Source organism: Heloderma suspectum, chromosome 4 (genome assembly GCF_057233095.1).
Source record: "Heloderma suspectum isolate Gila_16-S chromosome 4, 16-S_ref, whole genome shotgun sequence".
NCBI classification, from domain to species: Eukaryota; Metazoa; Chordata; class Lepidosauria; order Squamata; family Helodermatidae; genus Heloderma; species Heloderma suspectum.
Genome location: NC_139461.1, coordinates 231,252,754 through 231,274,978, shown reverse-complemented (window position 1 = coordinate 231,274,978; position 22,225 = coordinate 231,252,754). Strand labels below are relative to the sequence as shown.

The window sequence follows — 22,225 nt, the reverse complement described above, 5'->3', positions numbered from 1 at the left end:
TAAAAGCGATAAAGACATAAAACACAATTACATATTTGGCTTTCTTGTCTGCCTTAGAACAACACTACCTTTCGGAGTACAAAGCCGCTTGCCCTTTTAGGGCACAATCCTATGTATACCGAGACAGAAAAAAGTCCTACAGTTCCCAGTATGCCCAGCCAGCCGTACTGGCTGGGCAACGCCGGGGGTTGTAGGATTCTCCTTTCTGTCTAAACGTGCACAGGATTGCACCTTTAATATATTCCATGGTTTGCGAGTCTCCCCCGTGCTCTGATAAAGCCTTGGTCATCTATGGTGGGAGCTGAAAAAGAAATCTCAGCGGTGGGATTAAATGCACACTTCCCCCGCAGATTTCCCATGTGTTCCTTGGCACCCCACTGCCTTTCTCTTGGTCGGCCCGCGCCTCTCCCGGGCAGTCTCCTCCCTCCGAGGTGCGGGACGCGCGCCGGATACGGGCGTGAAGTACAGAGAACGGCGGCGAGTCCAGCAAGTGGGGCCTTTATATAATAAACTGCCAGCGAGTCCGCAACCTTGTCTCCGCAGGCAGGTTTCTAAGCAGAGCAAAGTAGTCCAGGCTGCCTCTGGCAAACGCAACAAAAAGGCGATTGAGGTGGGGAAGGCAACGCCGCTTCCAAAACGAGACCCACGCAAGCTCTTACCTCCAGGGAGTTCTTTTTCCCCACTAACGTTTGTCCTGATTTATGTAGATGCAGATCGGCAGTCTTAAACCCTGGCTGAATTCTCGCCCCCAGAGGCAACTTAAGTCAACAGTAAGCGTTCTGCCTGAAGAAGTGATGGGGTCTCTCCCCCCGCCCCCCCCCCGGCCCTTTTGGTGTGCGTGTGTGTATTTTAATGTACGCAGGTCCCTCATCTTGGGGATGAAAACGGCAATTAGTGCTCGCAATTAGCTCGATGCAACCCATTCGTCAACAAAATCTTAAATGCAGAGCTTGAAGTGGACGGCGCTTTTCAAAATATCCGGAATTATGGAGGTGCAATGCTGGGTTAAGGAGGTTATTGAAACACAAATACTTCAAAATCAAATGAAAATCAGTCTTGCCTGATGGCTGCCGTTAAGAACCTGGACAAAATAATTAGCCCTTGTTTTTCATTTCGTTCACATTAAGAACGAGAGAGAGTCGGCGTGTTTGGGTAGTTTATATAAACCTCCCCACTGCTTTACAAACGATAACCATGTTTTTACAAAGGGCCTAGCCTTTTTTTTTTTTTTTTTTAAACCATGTCTCCATTTTGGGCTCAGAGGGACCAGCTGGATAAGAACAGCAATGAAGGGAACTAATCTTCTTTAAGAGACAGAGAGAGTCCCCCTCTGCCATCAATAAGGAGTTCAACAGGTGCAATACCCCCACATCTCTTGCCAGGAAACCCTCACCAGTTGAGCTTCTACAAGTTATGCAACAGTTGAGGGTACAGGAAATCCTGTTAGGGGGAGAAAAAAAAAAAGATGGCTTACCCCTGGAATCCAGGCTCTGGAACAACATACAGCTATTTATATTAAACATGTACGCAGTACTTTCATGTATGTGAGTATATGGGTTTACAATAATCTCATCCATCTTTAAAACAGTCTTACAAACAGGTCATAAATATCCCATTGTAAACATGGAAACCTGAGGCTGAGAGGCAATGATATGCCTCGGTAAATTTTGGTAATCCAGTCAAAGAAGATGGAGCAAATTCTTCCTTCCCCGCAACATTACAGCACCGGCCATCCCGTTCACAATCTCCAGATCACATAGTCCTGTATGTAATTGTTCAAATTAGTGTTGTTAGGAAATGTACTATACAACAAATGTAGTTGTTCTCTGTGAGTTCTTGTGGTGAGGTGGAGGAAGGGGAGAAGAGATATTGTTAAAATACTGGAAAACGATGATTGAAGTAGTATTGTGATTGTCTTACAAATATTTAAAAACAAAGATAAAGATGCATTCTCACTGTGTATCAGATCGCAGTCTCAGTTTTCTCACAGAAAAGAAAACACTGATCCAAGAGTAATTCCTATTAAATTCAGTGGGTCATTTCTGTGTAAAAATGCATAGGTGCAGGCTGCAAGAGTCCTGACCTCTTATATTTTGTATCTGTAGATGCTGTAACCTGTACATTTTCCACACTAGGGACAGCTACCACAGGCAGATGATTTTGGGGCTCATGAAGGAGGAGCAAATTATTAGTCATTATTTTTCCTGCAAGGTGAAGGTGAGACATTTATTCTGAGGGATTTTCTGCCTCAGATGCCAAAATACACCTGATTGACCTTGGGTGCTATGCACCTTTGCTAGTCTCCAGTCCTGTGGTACAAAACCTGATCTTAGGGACATGTTACATATTTTTGTTAGGAGATGAGTTATTTCACATTTGAGTTCTTTAAGTGCCCTAGGATGGGTGACACTGGACCTGCTGATTTGTTAGCTTTCAATTTGCAATAAAGTCTAGAACTTCATCTTTTGCCGCCACTATTTGCCTCAATTCCTCAGACTAACTCTCACCTTAGAAATTAGGGATGTATGAAAGTCACTTACCTTTTCGAAGGGTGACATTTGCGGTGGGGGGGAGGCACTCCATCCCTCCCCCTGAAATTCTGTTCAGCCGGCTCCGCTCCGTGGAGATTCTGCGGAGCCACCAGCCAGGGCCACCCGCAGCTGGACATCCGGCTGCTGGGCAGCCTGCAGGGACGCAAATGGCGGCTGCCGTAGCTGCTGCCGTTTGCGTCCCTCTATTTTGCCATGATAGGTGTCGTAAATATTTACATAGCCTATCACGGCAAGCAAAAAAACAACAACCAGCAGACGCAAATGGCGGCAGCTATGGTGGCCGCCATTTGCGTTCCCTTTTTTTCGCCATTTTAGCCTACGTAATTATTTACGTAGGCTATTATGGTGAAAAAAGGGAACGCAAATGGCATAGTGGGTGCCATTTGCGTTCCTTCCCCCCCCCGCCATTTTAGCCTATGTAAATATTTACGTAGGCTATTAATGGCGAAAAAAAGGAATGCAAATAGCGCCCACTACACCATTTGCGTTCCCCTTTTTTTCGCCGTAATAGCCTACCTAAATATTTATGTAGGCTAAAATGGCAAAAAAAGGGAATGCAAATGGCGGCCGCTGTAGCCGTCGCCATTTGTGTCTGCTTTTTTTTTGCTTGCCATGATAGGCTACGTAATTATTTACGCAAATAGCATCCCTGCGTTAGCCATGATAGGCTACGTAATTATTTATGTAGCCTATCATGGCTATGATGAGGAAGCGAATGGCGGCTGCAGACGCGGCTGCCATTCGCAAGTCAGCACGGACGGCAGCGCGGATGGCAGCAGTGCTTCGTTTCGCGTGCCTTTCGTCGGGCGGGGGGGCGGGGGCTTCTTTCCACCACAGATTTCAGGGGGTCAAATGCACTGGCATTTGGCCTCACTGAGATCTGTGGCGGAATTCTCTGACATCCCTATTAGAAATATCAATTCAAGCATGGAATCTGCCCTATGTATTCTGCAGTGAAAACAGATGAAAAAAATTGTTTAGCTCCTTTTCCTCCTTAAACACCATTGTCATCCAACAGTCCAGCAGCCTCCTTAGCTGGTTTCCTGCTTCTGATGTATTTAAAGAATTCTTTATTGTTGGCCTGGATGTTATTAGTGATATGCTCCTCAAAATTATTTTTTGCATTCCTTACTGTCTGTTTGCATTCCTTTTGTGCAAGTTTGTGTTTCTTTTTGTTTTTCTCATTTGGGCAAGACTTTCAAAAATACCAGCATATTTCAGCTGTTACTACCAGGAACTAAGGCTTTGGAGAGGCATTTCAACCTTGTGTGTGTGTGTGTGTGTGTGTGTGTGAATGTGCCTAAACTGGGAAACCCTGAAACAATTGGGGGTGGGGAAAGGGGGGCATCTGGGGAACTCTGGAGGGCTGGATTGGGACCCCAGACATGCTGGGCCTGAGGTTCAGCACCCCTGGTTTAAGGCATATCAAGGAGTCAGAAATGGGATTGACTATGTGGTTTCTGGGAAGTTTCTAGGTGGTTTCATATGCCTCTTAAGCAGGGATGGTTACATTCCAAAGAGAGGAGAGGGAATCCTTTCACAATCTGTTCTGAGTTCACACATACACACCCCTTAATAACTTTATCAGAACTTTGCGCTACCAGGGCATTGTGAATCAGATCTGGGTAACCATACTTTGTCAGGAAATTAAACCTATTAACAGTGAAATGGAAGGCCCTGGGAGATAGGCACTCTAGACAGAATTCGCACCTGGCTTCCTAAGGACCTAACTACATGTGATGCCAAATGCATCGCTGCCAATCATATCAGCGTGGGTTTTTGTTTGTTTATTTAGTTTTGTAATTTATTTGTATTTATTTATTTAAAATCTAGTCCCCAGCACATAGGGAAGAAAGGTGTGACCCTTCCCTCCTCAGCCACTATCTTGGTGAAAGCTGCAATTAGTGATAGGAAAAGCCCCAGTGGCAAGCCTAGCGTCTTGGCAAACACAGCATGATACAAAGCAAATGCAACAACATCTATGCTATCCAGTATTATCCAGCCCACATTGTTCAGCTCTGAAAGTTCAAAGTGGGCCCAGGGTTATTTATGACCAAATGGCAACTTCATTAGAGCTAGGGGAATAAGCCCTTCCTCACCCGCTGCATGGAAGCCTCTGCAAAAGAAGATTGCCTGTTTCCAGCGCAGTTTGGCTCCCCACAACCCAGAGAGAGATTCTAATCTATCTAAGCAGTTATCTGACTTCCCTGTTTTCTCACCCAATGGGCTTGCTGTGTCTTTTGGCAACCTTCTTGTCACTTAAATGTGTGTGTGTGTGTGGGGGGGAGAGACACACAGAGCACTTTTTATTCCAAAGAAGGTCAAAGCATGCAGGCCAGGATCTTCCCTCTGGCATCCTTACACTTGCTTGCACTTCTTCACAGGGAGCATCCCGAACAGCTCATCAGAATCCGCTGTCATCATCTTGGAGGACTGAGGCCCAAACTCCATGTTACACTGAATGTGTCATGTTGCCCAGTGTCCGTGCAACTTTAATCAGAAATTGCCACGAGGGAGGGAAGGGGCTCCAATCAGGAACGCAGTGGATACAGAGGGAGTGAACCCTTCCCAGTCCTCCTGCCATGGTTCCAGCAAAAAAGACTTCCCCCTCTGTAGGCACAGTTTGCCTTGTGAGTGATGCTCCTGTTGGTGTCAATGGGAGCGTTCCTTTTGAGGCATATTGCAGCTGCGTGATTGTGTGGAGTTTTGTCAAGTTCATGGCAAAGGATGGAAGGGTTAAATCAGTGGTGCTATCAGGACTTTAGGGGAAGAGATCCAGTGCCCTACTCACCAGGACAAGCAGAAGGGCCCCCAAGTACAGTAGGACTGGCTTACCACATTTTGGAGTGAGGGAAGAAATATACACATTGCCATCTAAAGCAGGGGTGCAGAACTGCAGGCCCAGTGTCCCAATGTGGCCCTCCATGGGCCCCAATCCAGTTCCCCAGAAGGTCACACCTCTTTCCCTTGCCTTCACCCTCTTTCCCCCAGCTACTGATAATTGGTTTCCTGGCTTTTGTGCAGTGTTTCCCCCCATTTTGCAATGCCTCTCCTAAAGCTTAGTAACCAGCAATAATAACTTGAAGCTAAAATATTCAGGTATAATTGGACTTGCCCCTTCACCTTTGGTCCTGCCACTTTTACCTTTGACCTGCCCACCACTGGAATGCGACCCCTGAGAGCTTCTCCAAATGGAATTTGGTCCTTGGGGGTGAAATCGGTTCTGCACCCCTGGTCTAAAGAGAGGGCACATCAGTAGGACTATTAAGTCCAGAGTCTGAAATTACCTGGGTTAAATCCCTCTTCCCCATGCATTGCAATCCTGATTGGACCCTCCGCTCAGTGGCAATTGTTTCAAACTACACTTACATTAAAATACTGTAATACATTAGGCATAATTTATTTTATTTTATTTTATTTTATTTTATTTAAAACATGTGTATCTTGCCCTATATTATTAAGATCTCAGGGTGATGTATGGATAAAATCAATTTAAACAGTATAAAACAATAAATAATTTAAACAGCTAAAAACATGTTAAACCATTAAACAAGCTAATACCAATTGAAGTCTAAAGCAGTTAAAACAGTGTGCTACTTTAGGGAATGAATTTAGCCCTCAAAGGCTTTGGTAAAAAGCCATGTTTTTACTTGGCACCAAAATGAAACCAATGTACTATGTAACAAGTAGTTTGGCCCTAAAAGGTGAAAACATAGATGTTCACCTCCCTATAGATTTATTCATGGTGGAAATGATTAGCAAGGGCAAGGGCCATCCACACAGATGTGGAGATCTAGGACAAGTTGGTCCACGTTTTTACTCAACTTCATGCTTCCTTCAAGATCAGGTGCCCACATAATATTCTGCCTAACTTCATCCTTGCCTCTGCTTCAGCCTGGCAGGTTGCACACCCAGAGAGATTTGCTGGGATCAAAGGGTTGGGCATCATGGATGGACTGGGATTTTGAGCTCCTCTATGGGCTGTATTCTAAAACCTGCCATTTTTAATCAGAAATAATGGTGTTGGAGGAAAAGAAGGAGAGGGATACACACTAACTTATCTGATAGGGTTGTTGTGACCACAAATTGAGGTAACTTCATGTTATCTTCCTGAATGAAGGATAAGACACAAATCTGACAAATACATGCAGATTCCTTCTTGTTTCTGGGCCTTTTACAGTAACTAACTGTAATATTTTAAAATGTGTTTTTCTGACAAAATGAACTAAAAGTGATGCCCACTCAACCGTGAGTCAGGTTTTGTTGTTCACTGGTCCCTTACATTTTAAGCAGGTTTTAAAGACCTTCTGCCTCTGTTCCCTTCTTTGTGTATGGAAAACAAATATCCTTTGTACATGTATGGGGTGTGTTCACAGTCATTACATTTTTTTAAAAAAATGCTGGGTGTCAACTTTAGCACAGAATGACCCTGAAAGGAAAACGAACACTTTGATAGCCTCCCCCGCCCCCTTCACTGTTACGTTTGGACCAGATTTTCACATTCTGATCTTGAATTGGCTGGCCTCTAGCAAAAGTTCACTGGATTCCACAGCTATATCCAGCTGAGGAAAAACATTGCCGTTATTGAGGTTTTCGTCTTATTGGGGAAATACATTTTTCTCCCTATTTTTAAGACTCTAGCATAAGCATGTGCTAAATGATTCCCATATTTCAGGACTTAGGGCATATGGAGGTTGGTGGAATGAAATCTTGCCTTAAAACTTCTATTTGATGTTGGACTATGCCAGGAATGCTAAGTGTAGAGTGAGCATATTGTTCAGTTCATTGATATATTTGATTGCCAAATGTAGGAATAATCGAAATACATCAGTACTCAGAAGTAAGTCCAATTCAGTTCAATGGGACTTATTCCCAGGTAAGTATGTACAATGTTGCAGCTTAAGAAATCCAAAGTGTGCCCATCTATGTGATTAGATTTTATTAAGGCATAATTAAATTACAGATATTCAGTTAATATGAAATTAGTTTTGTTGTGAGCCAAGAGGGTTCTAGAGGGCTGAAAGCTGGAATATAAGTTTTAAAAATAAATTGTTACCTAGCATTGTTCTGGGGCATTCAGGGTAATTAAACATAGCGGCCAGCAGCAGTGAGGAGCTGATGAGTTCTGCCCACCTACCCTCAAAAATTTGTTCCCCGCCATACTAAAAAGGGAGGCAGTTCACCCCCTGTTTTGCAGGACCTTTGCCCTGGTAAAGATTGGCCCCAAATTATATTTGCATATTAAAAAATGTTGACCCTATTCATCTCCAGAGCTTCCTTTTCGAATAGAAATTAAACCCTGATGGATGAGAAGCTTGTTTCAGTTCATTTTTATAAGAATTTACCAAAATTCAGAAATTTATTCATATTCAGGATAGAAAGAACTTGAGAAAAAAAACAAACAACAAAAACACCTAAATGTGGGAAAAACCAGACTGGCAGATTTGTTCACCCAGAACCAGAGCTTTGAGTGTTTAGCTCTTAAAAATCTGGGCTTCATCCCTGTTTATTCAACCATGTTAGTGCTGATTTAGGGTCACCAACTCATTTTTCTGACTCCATCTTTAACAGCTATATGGCAGGCAGGTACAACATGATCCTCTCCATGCTATGAACAGGTGTACCTACTGAATTCAGCCAGTGAAGCTTGGCTTTGATAAGAATTAATCAAAATTCACAACTTTCTTATATTTGGGATGGGAAGAACTTGAGATTTAAACAATTCAAATGTGGAAGAAAGGAAAACAGATTTGTCCATCCCTAACTTTTACCTTGGTAGAAGCAGCAAGGAGCAAGGAGAAGGGCTGGTGACATTTGCACCCCTAGCCTCAAAACTTGCCCCACCTGCCAAAAGTTGAATCCCTGCCCCCACACACTTTAATAGCCTAAAAATGGCACTTCAAAAATGGGGTGTGTTTTCACATACCTGTCAAATATATAAGCAGTGCCTACTGGAAGGAAGCAAACTCCTAAAAAATAAGCATCAGATTTCCTAACCCTGCTTAGCACAATGTTCTCAGAAGCAACTGTTGTATCTTCCCAAGGATGTAGCTTGGTTTTTAGCTAACACCAGCCAAACTCTCAAGTCTTCTCTCCCAACTGAAACTGCTTTTCTTAAATCCATCTCCCTACAGAAAAGGTATTGCAGTCCTCACCCATTGCTACTAGATTTCTTCATTAAGGAGACACAAAAAGTGAAGGTAGCCTTGTTGGACAAATAAAAACTTGGCGAGTTTTTTAGAGCAAAGAAAATGCAGCATTTAATTGTGAAAGTGAAAGATAGTGCAATTCACTTTTGTGTATTTGTGCTATTTCACTATATCACAGTGCCACCTAGAGTTGATGTAGTAGAAACCAGGAAAGGAAATGCTTGTTATGTAGTGCCTGTATTTCAATTCTGCAACAAATCGAAAAGTAGATACAGTGGATTAACAGCGATTAACAGCCTCATGTAGAAAAGCTCCATAGCACCATAATACCTGTATTAGGCCAACTCTGAGGTCACAAAATACTTTTGATTCTCCAAACTTTTCATCAGGCAGGATGTTAAATGAAGCAAAAGTGGGACACGAGGAGGGAGTGGCTGATGTTCAAGCCATGGAGTCTGCATTTGGTTACAGTCTTAAGACAGAAAGGGGGTGGAGGCTTCAGATCTTCAAGTTAGGCTCTTTCAGGTTGCACCTGGGACCCTTTCAAGGGTTGTTGGGGAGAAGAAACAAACCAATAATGGTTGATCCCCCAGTTTGGAAAATATAATACCTAGCTGAACTCAGAACACCTCTATCCTTAGGCAAAACATTTCATTCATACGACAACATCCACAGTCATTGCAAACTTTGCAAGAGTACACGGCACTTTTCTCTGGGCGTACATTTTGCCTCTTGTCTTGTCTAGGTTAACTTCTGTAGGGCCATTAAGGCTGTTCTTCTCAGGCTGGCTGATGGTTAATGCCTCTTTCCCCAATAATCTCAATCCCTTGTGCTGGGCAGTATCTCAGACAGAGGCTTCTAAGTTTGCCTTGCTGACATGACTCACAGGCTTCTGGAATGATCTGCCTTTGGGGTATGTGAGAGCCCTGATCCCACCTGCTAAGACTTTTATGGGGTTAAAAAAGTCAAGGAGTATGTCCACTGCAGGCCTCAACCAATCTTGCTCCAAGCTGCTCAGTTCCCATGTGGGCTGTACTTTCTCTTGCTCCAATTCCTCACTTTCTCTTCCCAGCAGTTTCCCAGTCTCCTGGGCCATTTCTTAAACTTTTCACTCTCATCGTTGCTGGCAGGCTATTGAACAGATAAACTCTCTTGATTCTTAGCCACTGACTGCAATACTCCACAGTTCAAGCCTGTCCACTGTTCATCCATCTCATGGAACCACTTTGCCAACTTCAGCTGGGAATTCTGCTTCTTTTGGTCATATTTAATTCTTTGTAAAGGAGCCTTGGGGGCAACAAGACCTTGGGCAGAAGAAGGCTCTCACCTCTTGATGTGAAAACCCTCCTTTGGTTCAGCTGCATCTGGGAGGTTTCCAGGCTGCTGAAACATGCTTTAGGTCCTTGCCCCATCTACAGCCCTCCAGATCTCCTTCAAGCTGCCATTCCATGGTCAGCTAGGATGATCTGATTTCTCTTAGGACTGCTACTATTCACTCCATTTTGGCTCAATCACACCAGCTCATAATTTCTCCCCAAGGAAGCCTAATGCCACTACTGACACCAGTGTTAAACTCTCCACTAACTCTCTGTACTTAAGGCAGATTTAGGTACTTTGGTTAAATCCCTAATGGCCATCCCTAATGGTTTTTCATTCACGGTGCTCAAGATGGCCAGACTCTCACAAATGTTCACTACAGGCCTGATTCAGCCTAAGTTAACTACTTTTAAGTCCCACTGATTGCAGTGGCAGAGATTTTAATGTGTGCTGAACTTTCCCATTTACATCAATGGAACACTACTAGATTCAGGGTAGGCAACCTGATGCCCTCCATATGTTTTGGACTACAACTCCCAAAAGCCCCACCCAGGATGGGCAGTGGTCAGGGATTGAGGGAATTGTAGTCCAGAGTTGTAGTCCAAATCATCTGGAGGGCACCGGGTTGCTTACCTCTAGTGTAGATAATGCCCTATGTCAGCCTTCCCCAACCTGGTGCCCTACAGATGTGTTGGACTACAACTCTCATAATCCCCAGCCAGCATACCCATTGTACTCCAATACATTGGGTGGACACCAGGTTGCAGAAGACTGCCCTATGTGAACATTGATACAATATTTGATAGTATGCAAACTCAAAATTAGAATCTATTGTTGACGATTAAAATTCAGGAAGACCATTTTACCTGATCCATGAATGTAACTGGTGTCCATCTCTCAATATAGATTGTCCTATTAACAGCAGATATAAAAGATTTGAACTCCTGCTATAGGCTATAAGATTTTACTGGCTTGGACAAATCTACGTGTCTCTTCCATTCCTCATATCCTTCGAGTACATTAGAAACTCCTCATTCTCATAAAGCTAAGCAACATAGTACTAAGAATTATAGTGAGTAAGAATAATAGATTTAGGGCACAATCCTATGCACGTTTAGCCAGGAAAGCATCCTACAACTCCCAGCATTCCCCAGACAGCCATGCTGACTGGGGAATGCTGGGACTTGCAGGACTTTTTTTCTGTCTAAATATACATAGGATTGCACCCTTATATGTTGGATTTATAGGGCAGTCTAAAACTCTCTGGAAAAGACCCTGATGCTGGGAAAGACTGAAGGCAAAAGGAGAAGGGGACGGCAGAGGATGAGATGGCTAGATAGCATCACCGATGCAACGAATATGAACTTGAGCATGCTCTGGGAGAGAGCGGAGGACAGGAAGGCCTGGCGTGCTATGGTCCATGGGGTCACGAAGAGTCGGACACGACTGAACGACTGAACAACAACAACAACAACTAAAAATCCAAACTCCATGTAAGCAAAACGATATTTCCTGTTGTGCACACATCCACTCAACCAGGCAGCATCCCAAGAAGTCCATGAACAACCAAGAGATGGCTCTTTTCCAAACATGGGTAGTCAGTGTTGTAAAAGGACAAAACCAGCAAAGATCAGTTCATGAGACTTCTGCACTCGCAACTGTTGCTGCCAGTACCTTGCTATAAGATTTCTGTGTTGTCCATTACAACACCTGGCATAACATCAATGAGAGTAAAGGGAAAGCAATTGAAAAGAAGCTCTAGGATTATAGCAGAGAAAAATGTACCACCTTCTAGCAGTCGAAGGTTCTTACATGGTCCAAATGGTCCCTGATTAGAGATGTATGTATTGTGTAAAATCCATTCCATCTGTGTTTCACAGATTGTCAGACACCTTTCAGTCCATCGTCTGCCCATCAGTAGAATCAGATTTTTTTTTGTTTTCAAATTTGGATTTGTGAAAATTTGTATTTGCACTAACTCGTGCATGCAAAAATGTGCAAATTCCTGCCCAAATGCACATTTTCACACTTTAGCCTATGGGGGAAATGTGCATTTTTGGCTTTTTTTTTTAATGCATATTTTTCTACAACAAAATTTGCACAAAATTCAGGAAAGTTAGAAAAATGGTCCGCAAGTCCATGGAATCCACCTGATGGGAAAAGCCAGTTCACTGTGGAATCCGTGGGTCAGATTCATGAAAATCCAAAATCATTTGGTTCCATTGCATATTTCTCCAATATCCCTATCCCTGATATAAACTTGTCTTGCAGCTGACATAGGGCAGTATCCTATTCAACACTACCGCGAACATAAATTACGTTGTGCTAGTGAAAGTGACCTCTAACACAGTGGTGATATTTGCTGGTGCACAGGGAAACCTGTTGTGTCAACCAATGCTATTGGCATTGTGCTAAAGCTCACTTACACTAGCACAAGTTACATTAGTGGTAGTGCTGAATAGGATACATAGAACCATAGAGTTGGAAGGGGCCATTTAGGCCATTGAGTCCAGCTCCCTGCTCAATGCAGGAATCCAGGTTAAAGCATCCTTTACAGATGGCCATCCAGTCTCTGCTTTACTAGCTCCAGTGACCAGTGATGCAGAGCCCACCCATCCCAAGGCCGTTGGTTCCATTATCTGACTGCTCTGTCCATTAGGAATTTTTTCCTGATGTTCAACCAAAATCCACCTTCCTGTACTTAAGCCCATTATTTCATGTCTGACAGTCTTGGATGACAAAGAACGGGTTACAGCTCTCTTCTGTGTGACAACTGTTAAGCTACTTGAAAAGTGCTATCATATCTGCATACTGCCCATTGTGCCATGAATCCATATGAGAAGCCGATGGAAAGTTAGAGCTCAGGTCTAGAGTCAATATGAGCAGTCATTCCTCATAAAAGCTGGACCAATCATAAAAGCTGGACACATATGCTTAATTTTTGAAAAAGTTCTGAAGCTCAAGCTTGCTTGGAATGACATCATTTGCACTGAATGGTCTTGCTTTTAAAAAACCAGCAGCTCAAAATTTAAAGGTGCCTAGCACACACACACCCCCGGTACCTATTTGTCTGACATTTGGCATATTTCATCCCTTCACATGCCTGCAGATTCCATCCAATTTTGTCAAAGAGGAAAGAAATTATTATGCAACTTTAATATATATTACGTATATTATGTTTTGAAGTTTTATTGTCTGTTTTGGTTTTGCAGCCACTTTTGAAAATTGTATGAAATAACATTATAGAATAATTTAAGATAAATAAATATAAGTAAGACAATCCCATGTGGTTGTTTTTTTCCTCCTTATTGTGAGCTCCTGTTTAGTGGTAATGCAAGAAGAAACCACATGAGGCTCCAGAAAGTTCCCAGCAGACTTGGAAGACAGAGTGTCTTGGGAGTGTAAGTTCTCTGGAACAAGGTGAATAGTGATTTCAGGGCTGGCCCTACCATTAGATAAAGTGAGGTGGCCTGCGTCAGGTGGCAGATGCTGGGGGAGCAGCAGAGAGGTATTGCAGGTCAGAGCTATGGATGCTTCACAGCCTTCTGCCCAGTACCTCTAAACTACCTTGTCCTCAGGTGTGGTGGAGGACACTGTCCCATTGCCAGTGTCCGAGTAAAATTCAGAGATCACTCTAGTCAACTTCTGTATGTGGAATGTGGCCAGGGGTGCCATTTTAACCTTTACCACAAGCAGCAAAATATCTTGGGCTGACCCTGAGTGATTTACACATGGTAACAAGGCATGAGAAAGAGTCCAGTGTTTCCATCTGTCTCTGAATTTGTATCACTTTTTTTTTTTGCAGTGGGGAGTGGGATATCATACGTGTCTTGGAAGTTGTAGCATCACATGTAACTAAAATGGTCCGGTAGATCCATTGTGTCTGTTGTCTGTCTTGACATAGGATTTCCTTGTCCCAAATATAATTCTAGACCTTCAGCAGTTTTTCAAATGCACACATCATCCTGGGGAAAGGATTCTATTCATTATAGCAGCAGAGTTCATTTCTTAGCAGCAAGGGACTTCCTCATGAAGCTCTCTTCAAAGAGCCCTCAGGGAGCACAAGTACTATTCAGTTCCCATTCCCATAGCTCTCATTTGTGACATCTCAAATTTCCAGCCAGAAGCCAGAGCAACTTCCTTCTTAATTATGTTTTTAAAAATTGAGGCATGTTTTATAACCCTTGTTAGAGCTCTACATGTCCTCTGTTTTCCAGGTATTGGTGTCCTGGAGTTCAACTGTTGACATTCTCAGTCATCAAAAAGAACTTGGGTTCACACCATATTAAGCAAACATAACCACCTTTCTGGGGCAGTTGGCTTTAGTGGCAGTGTAGTTCCCAAACTTTTTACTAAGAGGGATCACCGAGGGACATGTTCACCTCTCTCATTGGTTCCAGACACAGAGCAATAAAGTCTATTGTTCACAGCCCAGCTGCTTGCAGGCTGCTGACTCCACATAGCAAGTTGTGCTTTTGGAAAAAAAAGGAAAAAGTGACATGAAATTAGTGCTGCCCTCCCATCTTGTGTGTTTTAAACAGCAATGTTGAAGATGGCTGAACATGGCGGCAGCACAACTAGGGAGGCAGTAACACCACATCAAAGCTTTGTTTGGATCTCAAACCAATGTGCACAGTTAGAGACTGTCAGCCCTCTGCAAGGCATTCCTGGCTTAGGGCTCACTCCGCAGCCAACATTTTACACCAGGGCTGTTCATCATAAATCAAGCTTTCAGAACACCCTTCAGACTGGAATGGAGGAAGAAATCTTTCTTGATAGCCTGCCCAGGAAGAGTGGGTGAATGGCTTACCAAAAAGAAAAAAGAAAAAAATGACCAGAATTAAACAAGTTACAATAAAAAGTACAGAGAAATCTAAGAAGGTAGGCAAAAGGAACTTGCCACATTGTATAGTTCAGATTGATATATTATGAATCTAATGAATAGGGCAGGGAGTTCTAAAGCAAACATATGGCGTTTTAGGTCAACAATACTCCGCATCGAGGGAACAACCCCTGAACTCTCACCAACCTCTGTTTCAGTGCAGGCTCCAGGTATTTGAGGGCCCTTGGGCAAGACACCCTTAATGGGCCCCTCCCTCAGTGAGTTCACTTCCTCATCAGCAGCTGCCATTGCCCCTCATCCCCTTTTACGCCGAGGCTATTGCTGGCTTGACAGGCAGAGAGCCAGTGAGCAAGCAGGCCGTGGCATCTCCTGCTCCTCCTCCTCGCCACCACTGCTGTCTGGGCAGAGCGAGAGGCAGGTGAGCCATCAAGTTGCAATGATGAAGAAGAGGAGCAACCCCACGGGGTTCTTGTGGGTGGGCTGCTGCTGGGGTGTGCCTACCCTGCCTACGGTTGGGGCATGCCCAACCACGCCTACCCTTGATGCCAGCCCTGCTCTGATTCAAGGGGTACATAAGAGGCTGGAGTGAGCTGAAAGAGCATCAACAACCCTTCGGGAACATCAGAGATTCTTTAACACATACTTCTCTTATCCTTTGGATAATGATCATATAAAATTTAAAAACAGCAGGATTGTTGCCTCTGATCACAGGGAAATACATCATGTGGCTCTCATTGTTCGGTACATGCGGTGGTTATCTCAGGGTAACTATAATGATATAATTATAATGATAATAATTATCATTATTCAGTAATGATAAGCAGCAGATCTTGTTCTGTATCTAGTCCCTTTGTACGAACTCAATGAGAAGGCCAGGTACCACTTGGTAAAGCCAAACGTCTGTTGCAGTGTAACAGTTACACTGTGGGAAGCAGGATGCTTGACTAGATGGACCTTTGCTTTCATCAAACAGGCCTCTTCTTATGTACAATGCCTCTGCTGTTCCTAAAAGCTCGTGAACTTACTGCATTGAGTGTACAAGCCAACAGCACCCAAAGAGTTAAGCTGCAGTAGATTCAATCTCCTGAATTTTTACTAAGATCTATATGCTACATTAAAGCTATGAATCTTATTAATGGCCACATAAAAATAAAAAGGAAATTAGAACCTTATGAGTAGTTCTTTTGTGTGCACATGGCAAGGGCATCCCTGTCCAAGAAATCTTGCCAAAAACTCCTAGATTTCCTCCCCCCACACACAAAGCCTCTGAACACACACACACACACACACACACACACACACTGAAAAACATAGTTTTCAGATATGTGTTTCAATAATTTTATTCCTCATCTCCAATGGAGCGAAATTGTCTTGGATTGGCAAGAACAATGTATGAGATGACTGGTTTACTTGATGGAATTAAGAAACAATTTTGCTTTGTGGATAAAACACTAGTTTAAAGGGTGGGTGATAGTTTAACTCCCATTTCCTGGTATAAACTTGTGGGGTTTCTTGGGATAGGTATGTATCAAATGTCAGCAATGTGGTGGGGAAGGAAGCTTAACTATGGCCTGATCTACATTGCGCCCACCACCACGCTGAATTCGGTGTCCCGTCAGGTAAAACGCTCTCGCATTTTTATGTGATTATCCTCACTCACCCATTTTCTCCGCTCCACTCCCTCCTCGAACGCGGGAGTTTGCTTCACACTCCGGCACCTCGCAGTTCCCCAGCTCCAAAGCAGGGCCGCCCTGATTGGAGGAGCGGCAACTCCTCCCGCCTCCACCAATAAACCACCCACCTTCCCATCAACTCGCCTCGCCTCGCCTCCCCTGTGTCCTTCTTCAGCTGTTCGCTGGAAACCTCACCATGCCTGTGTCACCGCCCCATTGATCCCTTCTTAGCTTTTTCTGGACACATTCTATCTTCTTTGGTGTCCATATCCCAGCTGCAGCCATGGGTCCAGAACTGGCAATGTTCTACAGGCTGCTGTTTCTCTCTGCAAATGCCCGGATGTGTACTCTCCAGGCACTGATCGCTCTGGAGAGGCTGTTGTCCGAGCGGCAGAGGTCTCGTCTCTGGGTACTGCGCTGCTTCTGCCATCACCGTCAGAACTTGTGTTTGAGGATGCTTCAAAACACGTTGATCATGGTGCACAACGTGGCTCTTCTTCCCATGCCTTGGGTTTTCCGGAGATATGGGGTGTGCCTGAGCAGCCAGGACTGGTGGGAGAGGCTTGTTCTGCAGGTGTGGAATGATGAGCGCTGGATCGAGCACTTCAGGATGCCTCATTGCACCTTCTTTCAGGTGGTTGGTGAGGTGGCCCTGCTCTTGGCCAGATACTTGACACAAGTGTGCAGAGCGATCCCTGTGGAGAAGAGGGTGGCCATCGCCATTTGGAGGCTCGCCAATCATGTCTTGTACAAGATTGCAGTGGAGGAGTTCGGGGTGGGGAAATCCATGCTCTTTGTGGAACTGTGCCGTGCTCTGGAGCATGCTCTACTGTGGAGAACGGTGACCCTTGGGAACGTGGATGCGGTGAGTGCGGCTCGGGGGTGTGTGGGGGGTCATGCAGCTTTTAAGGGGGGAGGAAACATCTTTGATGCTTCAAATCTTTGAAGAATTGAAGACCTGTCTAATGTGTTGGTTTTTATTAGGTTGGGTTCGCATCTTTGAAGAATCGAAGCTGCACTCACTACAGCACGGTATAGGCAAGGTTCACATCGGGGGATGGGTTCTTGTCTGTGCAGTTTTTGAGAGGTACTCCCTGGTTCATGGTGATCACCGTCCTCCTGGACGTGTGTGTGTGTGTGTCGGGAGTGCATCACACAACTCTCATGGCGGGTGCTGTGTGCTTTTTGCTTGACGGGGCTTGTCCGGGCAAGTGTGTGGGGAGATGGGGGCACGAGTGGGATGCATCTGTTGCTTGGCAATGGCCACTCATGCTTTGGCTGCCTCCCACCAAATATGGTCTCTTCTCCCTTTCCAGGTGATGCTCGGCTTCTCCGCCCTTGGCTTCCCTGGGGCGTTTGTGGCTTGCGATGGGACTCATCTCTCGATCGTATCCCCGATTAGACAGGGCAGCGAGTTTATCAGCTGGAAGCACTACTACTCAGTGCTTCTGCAAGGCACAATGGACCACACGGGAAGATTAATCAGTATCAAGATTGGGTGGAGTGGGCGAAACCACGATGCCTACATCTTTCGTAACTTGGATGCAGGGAAGTTTGTGCCCAGGAACCCGATGTGGAGAGTGGGCGGTGTGCTTATCCCTCAGCTGATCCTGGCCGATGGAGCTTACCCTGTGCGACGTTGGCTGATGAAGCCTTTTGGGGGACACCTCTCACCAGAGGAGGTGGCTCACTTCAACCAGTGCCTCAGCAGAGCTAGGAACGTGGTGGAGTGCACTTTTGGCAGGCTGAAGAGAAGGTGGAGATGTCTCACAGGATGACTGGAGGTGGTGGAAGAAAACGTGCTATCAGTGATTTCTGCCTGTGTCATTCTCCACAACATATGCGAGACTAATGGGGCTGCTTTGAGGTGTCCGGTGACAGTAACTGTGTGGTGTTGGACATCCTGGGGCTTCCCTACGTGAATGACGACCAGGTGCGTAATGAGCGGGGGAACGAGGTCCACAGGGCTCTTTGTGAATTCATGTGGGAGAACAGAGGAGGATTGCGGTGAGGGGACATCTCCTGGGAATCCTGCTGCAGCCGGCCGTGTTTGGGCAGTTGGTGGGCTCATGGTTTCAATGTCTGCCTTGTTTTTTGCTCGCCCCTGATTGCTTCCCCATTTTTGTTCATGCCTTTTCCTCTCTGATTAAAACTGTTCAAACAACTGTAATTGGCTCCCGCCCCTCTCTTCTTCGCGCGCGCAAGAGACAGTGGCCGCCCCCTCTTTCTGAAAAGCTTCTTTGAAGAATTGGAGATTCGGAGCTTCATCAACAGGTGGTGCTGCGAGGAAATTGGGGAGTCGGAACGCTCTATGGTCTTGTAAAAACTGCCCCACTGTCATTATCGAGCCAGCGAACTGGTGCCCAGGCGGCTTGCATATTGGCAGGAGAAGGAGGTTGAGCTGATTCTCCAGATGCTACTCTAGGGCCACCGCGCTGAGATGGTCATGAGGAGCTTGACCAGGGGGAACGAGGCAGTCTACAGGGCAGTAGCGAGGGGGCTCTCACAGGCAGGGTTCCCTCGCTCTGCCCTGCAAGCCCGTACTAAGTTCAAGGCCCTGAAGGCCTGGTTCTTTGAGGCCCTGGAGCAGCACTCTGGGAAGCCTCCCCCTGCGGCGCAGCCTCCCCACTACAGGGAGATGTGTGCCTTGTGGGTGCGTGCCGGGCAGCTGAGCCCTGCCGATAGGCACAGCGCAGGTCAGCCATGGGGTGTCTCCACCACTGGGTCTTGGGTGCTGCGCCTGTGGAGAGTGCTGCGTGGTGGTGTCTGGAGAGGGGTGGGGGGTGGCCCCCTCCATGGGCGTCCCATTGCTGGGGTCGCACTGACACAACTTCCCCTTCCGCCAATGCAGGTGCATCTGCGCTGGTGACATTAGGGCAGTCCGCCCAAGGCTCAGCAGGGCCCGCTGTTGCGGGGCCCAGCGGAGCGTCTTCGGGGCAGGCGGGAACAAGCACCACTGTCCTCGGAGCTGTCATCCGACTGGAGGGCTCCATGAAGAAGACCAGTGAGTATCTAAGGCTGACGGCTTCCGTGTGTGGGCAACACGCAGGCTGTTATTCGTGGGGGACCTGATCGGGATCTTTCCCTTTTTTTCAGTGGGGAAGATGGAGAAGCGGCTGTCGCGCCTTGAGAGGGAGACCCAGGAAAAAAAGACCTGTCAGGAACAGGCTCGGGGGAGGGGGGGTAAGTGTTAAGCTGGGGTCTATTGCACCGGAGGGTGGGGTGGGCACTTTGTAAATAGCACTTATAAATAAGCGAGCACTTAAATAAATTTTTAACATAAAGCTGCCTTTGTGGTGCCACACTGCTCTCATAAGTATCACAACTTGTGGGAGAAACTTGTTTGGTTTCTAAAGAACTTTACTATGGGGATGACGGGGAACACACAGGGAAGATAGATACTTGAGTATGGTCCTGCACAGCGGTGTGGGGTACTTCTCTTTGGGCACTCGAGTCTTGCTGGGGCCTCTTTCTGGCGCACAGCCAATCCTGCCATACAGGAAGCGACTCTAGGCAGCTCAAGACAGGTTCCCCCTGAACTGCAAAGAGAATATGATAACATGGGGGTGAAACATAGCATGGGGGAAACAATGTTTGGAGACCATACCACAGCTCACCTGCTGTGGCCGTCACGTGTGGAACTTGGGGGGTACCCTGAACAGAGGGGGGAAGCAGGGAACTTTCATGGGGAGTCCTCATGAGGAGAATTGCCTTGGGCACTTGTGCAACCACACGGGCCTCATCCGAGCACCCACAACACGCCTTGGCGTGGATGTCCGGGGGGAAGAAACCTCCACTTGAACCCAGGAGGGGGTCCCCGCAATAGCCAAGCCTGGCCTCCTTGGGCTCCTCTCATGTTCCTGGGAGTCATGGTGTCCCTGAGTGTGCAATCGGAGAGCTGGCCCCTGATGTTCCTGGGTATGCCTACCCCGCGCAACCTCACCCCCCAGGGGAGAAGCTTCCGCCCTGAGTGCTGATCGGGCATCTTTGCCAGCATTGCCCAGAGAATGTCCGCATGGGCATCTACGGAGGCGATGAATGCCCTCCTATCTCAGCCTCCTCATCCAGAGTGGATCTTCTTACATACTCCCTAAATGCCGCCGCGTCCCCTTCCATGACTGCGAGGATGCGGTCATTCTCCTCCGTGGCGTGACGCATGATGCATCCTGCGATGTCATTGGCTGCTCTACAGCTCCTTCTATTTCTTGTTTGTGACAGATGCGTAGCAGGGGATAACGTGGTCTGCCTGTTTGTCACTAGATACTCTGTTAGAGAGAGTAGACAGGGTTTAAGCATGCAGTGCGGTACAGCCTCTGGTGGACGGCATAGAGCAATAGCCGCGCATGGCGCCCGCGTGTGAAATGCCCATCTCTGGGAACCACGGTTGTCTCCCACTAACGGCCATCACCACCCCAGGTAAAGCCTGGGAATGTGGGAGGTGTGGCAGGTGTTGCTGTGGTGTAATTTCTGGGCGGAGACTGGGGTGGGATAATACCCATGCTTAGGGCCCCGGGCACGTATAGACCCTTAACAATACCATGGTAACTGCGAACTTCCCTCCCTGCACGGTGGGGAGGAGACACCGCAATTGGCCCCGGCGTTGTCCCTGAGGGTGTGTCGGGGAGGTCTGGATGTGGAGGGCTGGCCGACGCTGATTTGTGACCACCAGTGGCAGACCTTGGCCAGGGCTCAGCCCTATGGCAGAATGGGCTTGTTGGCCGGTGGGGGAGTTGCCCTGGAGGGCCAGTCTGAGGGTGTCCAGGCAGCGCACACATTGCACGCATGCTCTCAGATCTCCCTCACGGGGACCAAACATGTGGGAGCACACTACTCCCCTTGCCTACCTGTGTCCTCAAGCTGGTCTGTAGAGCTCCCGCTTCCCTTTTGAGCACATGCACTCTGCCCTGCACCTGGAAAAGCGAGGCGAATCTCAGCCAAACGAAAGGAAAACCCACCTTCTTGAAACACACGCTGGCCGCCCCTCAACCAGGATCCACCCAGGAATTCCCCCCCCCCCCGGGTGGTGTGGCTTCAAGGTGGGGCTTTTAGGCACCCAGATGGAGACAGTAGAGAAACCCGGGGCAGTCGTTAAAGCATGTTTGGGAGCTGCCCATCCAGGCACCCGAGCTGGCTAGGCACAGCACGTGGCAAGGTGCCTTGATGTAGTACCGTTAGCCACAGTGGGAGGGCCCCCTGATCACTCTGCGGGAACCGCTCAAGGAGCCAGGGCAGTGGAGCGTGGACACCCCCCATCCCCCCACAGTGACCGGCTGGTGCACGGAAAGGCTTTGGTGCACCCCCCCAACTCACCGCTCCACCCAGGTTCCCCGGCAAACTCTTCATGGGAGGGTCCTTCTCCTTCCTGCTCCTGGCTGAGAAGACCTGTGAAAAGTGTGTCTCCGGTTACCCGCTGTGTCCTTGGGCATGTCCTTCTTTAAGGAACCCGATACCCCCATCCTTCTTGTGCCCAGACTGCTCCACACATGCCTCCCAACATCGCCCCAACTCGCAACCAGGAAGTATTGTCGAGTATGTGGGTGGTCCCGGTCCCGGTTGGCCGATGGGGCAGCCTGTGGTTGTAGGTGGTGGGGCTACATGTGTGGGGCTACACTGGGACCATGCGGAGCAGAGTATGTGGCCATGCCCCCGGAGGACAGCCAATGCTCTATGCACACCACCCCCAGACACTGA

At 46.8% G+C, this 22,225-nt stretch overlaps 1 protein-coding gene across 1 annotated transcript; it reads left to right on the top strand.

The window, feature by feature from the left end:
• The first annotated feature begins 16,817 nt into the window (after positions 1-16,817).
• On the top strand, positions 16,818-18,312 carry LOC146348194 (uncharacterized). Its single transcript, XM_084851645.1, has 2 exons — positions 16,818-17,399; positions 17,851-18,312. Exons 1-2 carry the CDS (start codon positions 16,818-16,820, stop codon positions 18,310-18,312), a joined length of 1,044 nt encoding a protein of 347 aa, XP_084707771.1.
• The last annotated feature ends 3,913 nt before the right edge of the window (positions 18,313-22,225 follow it).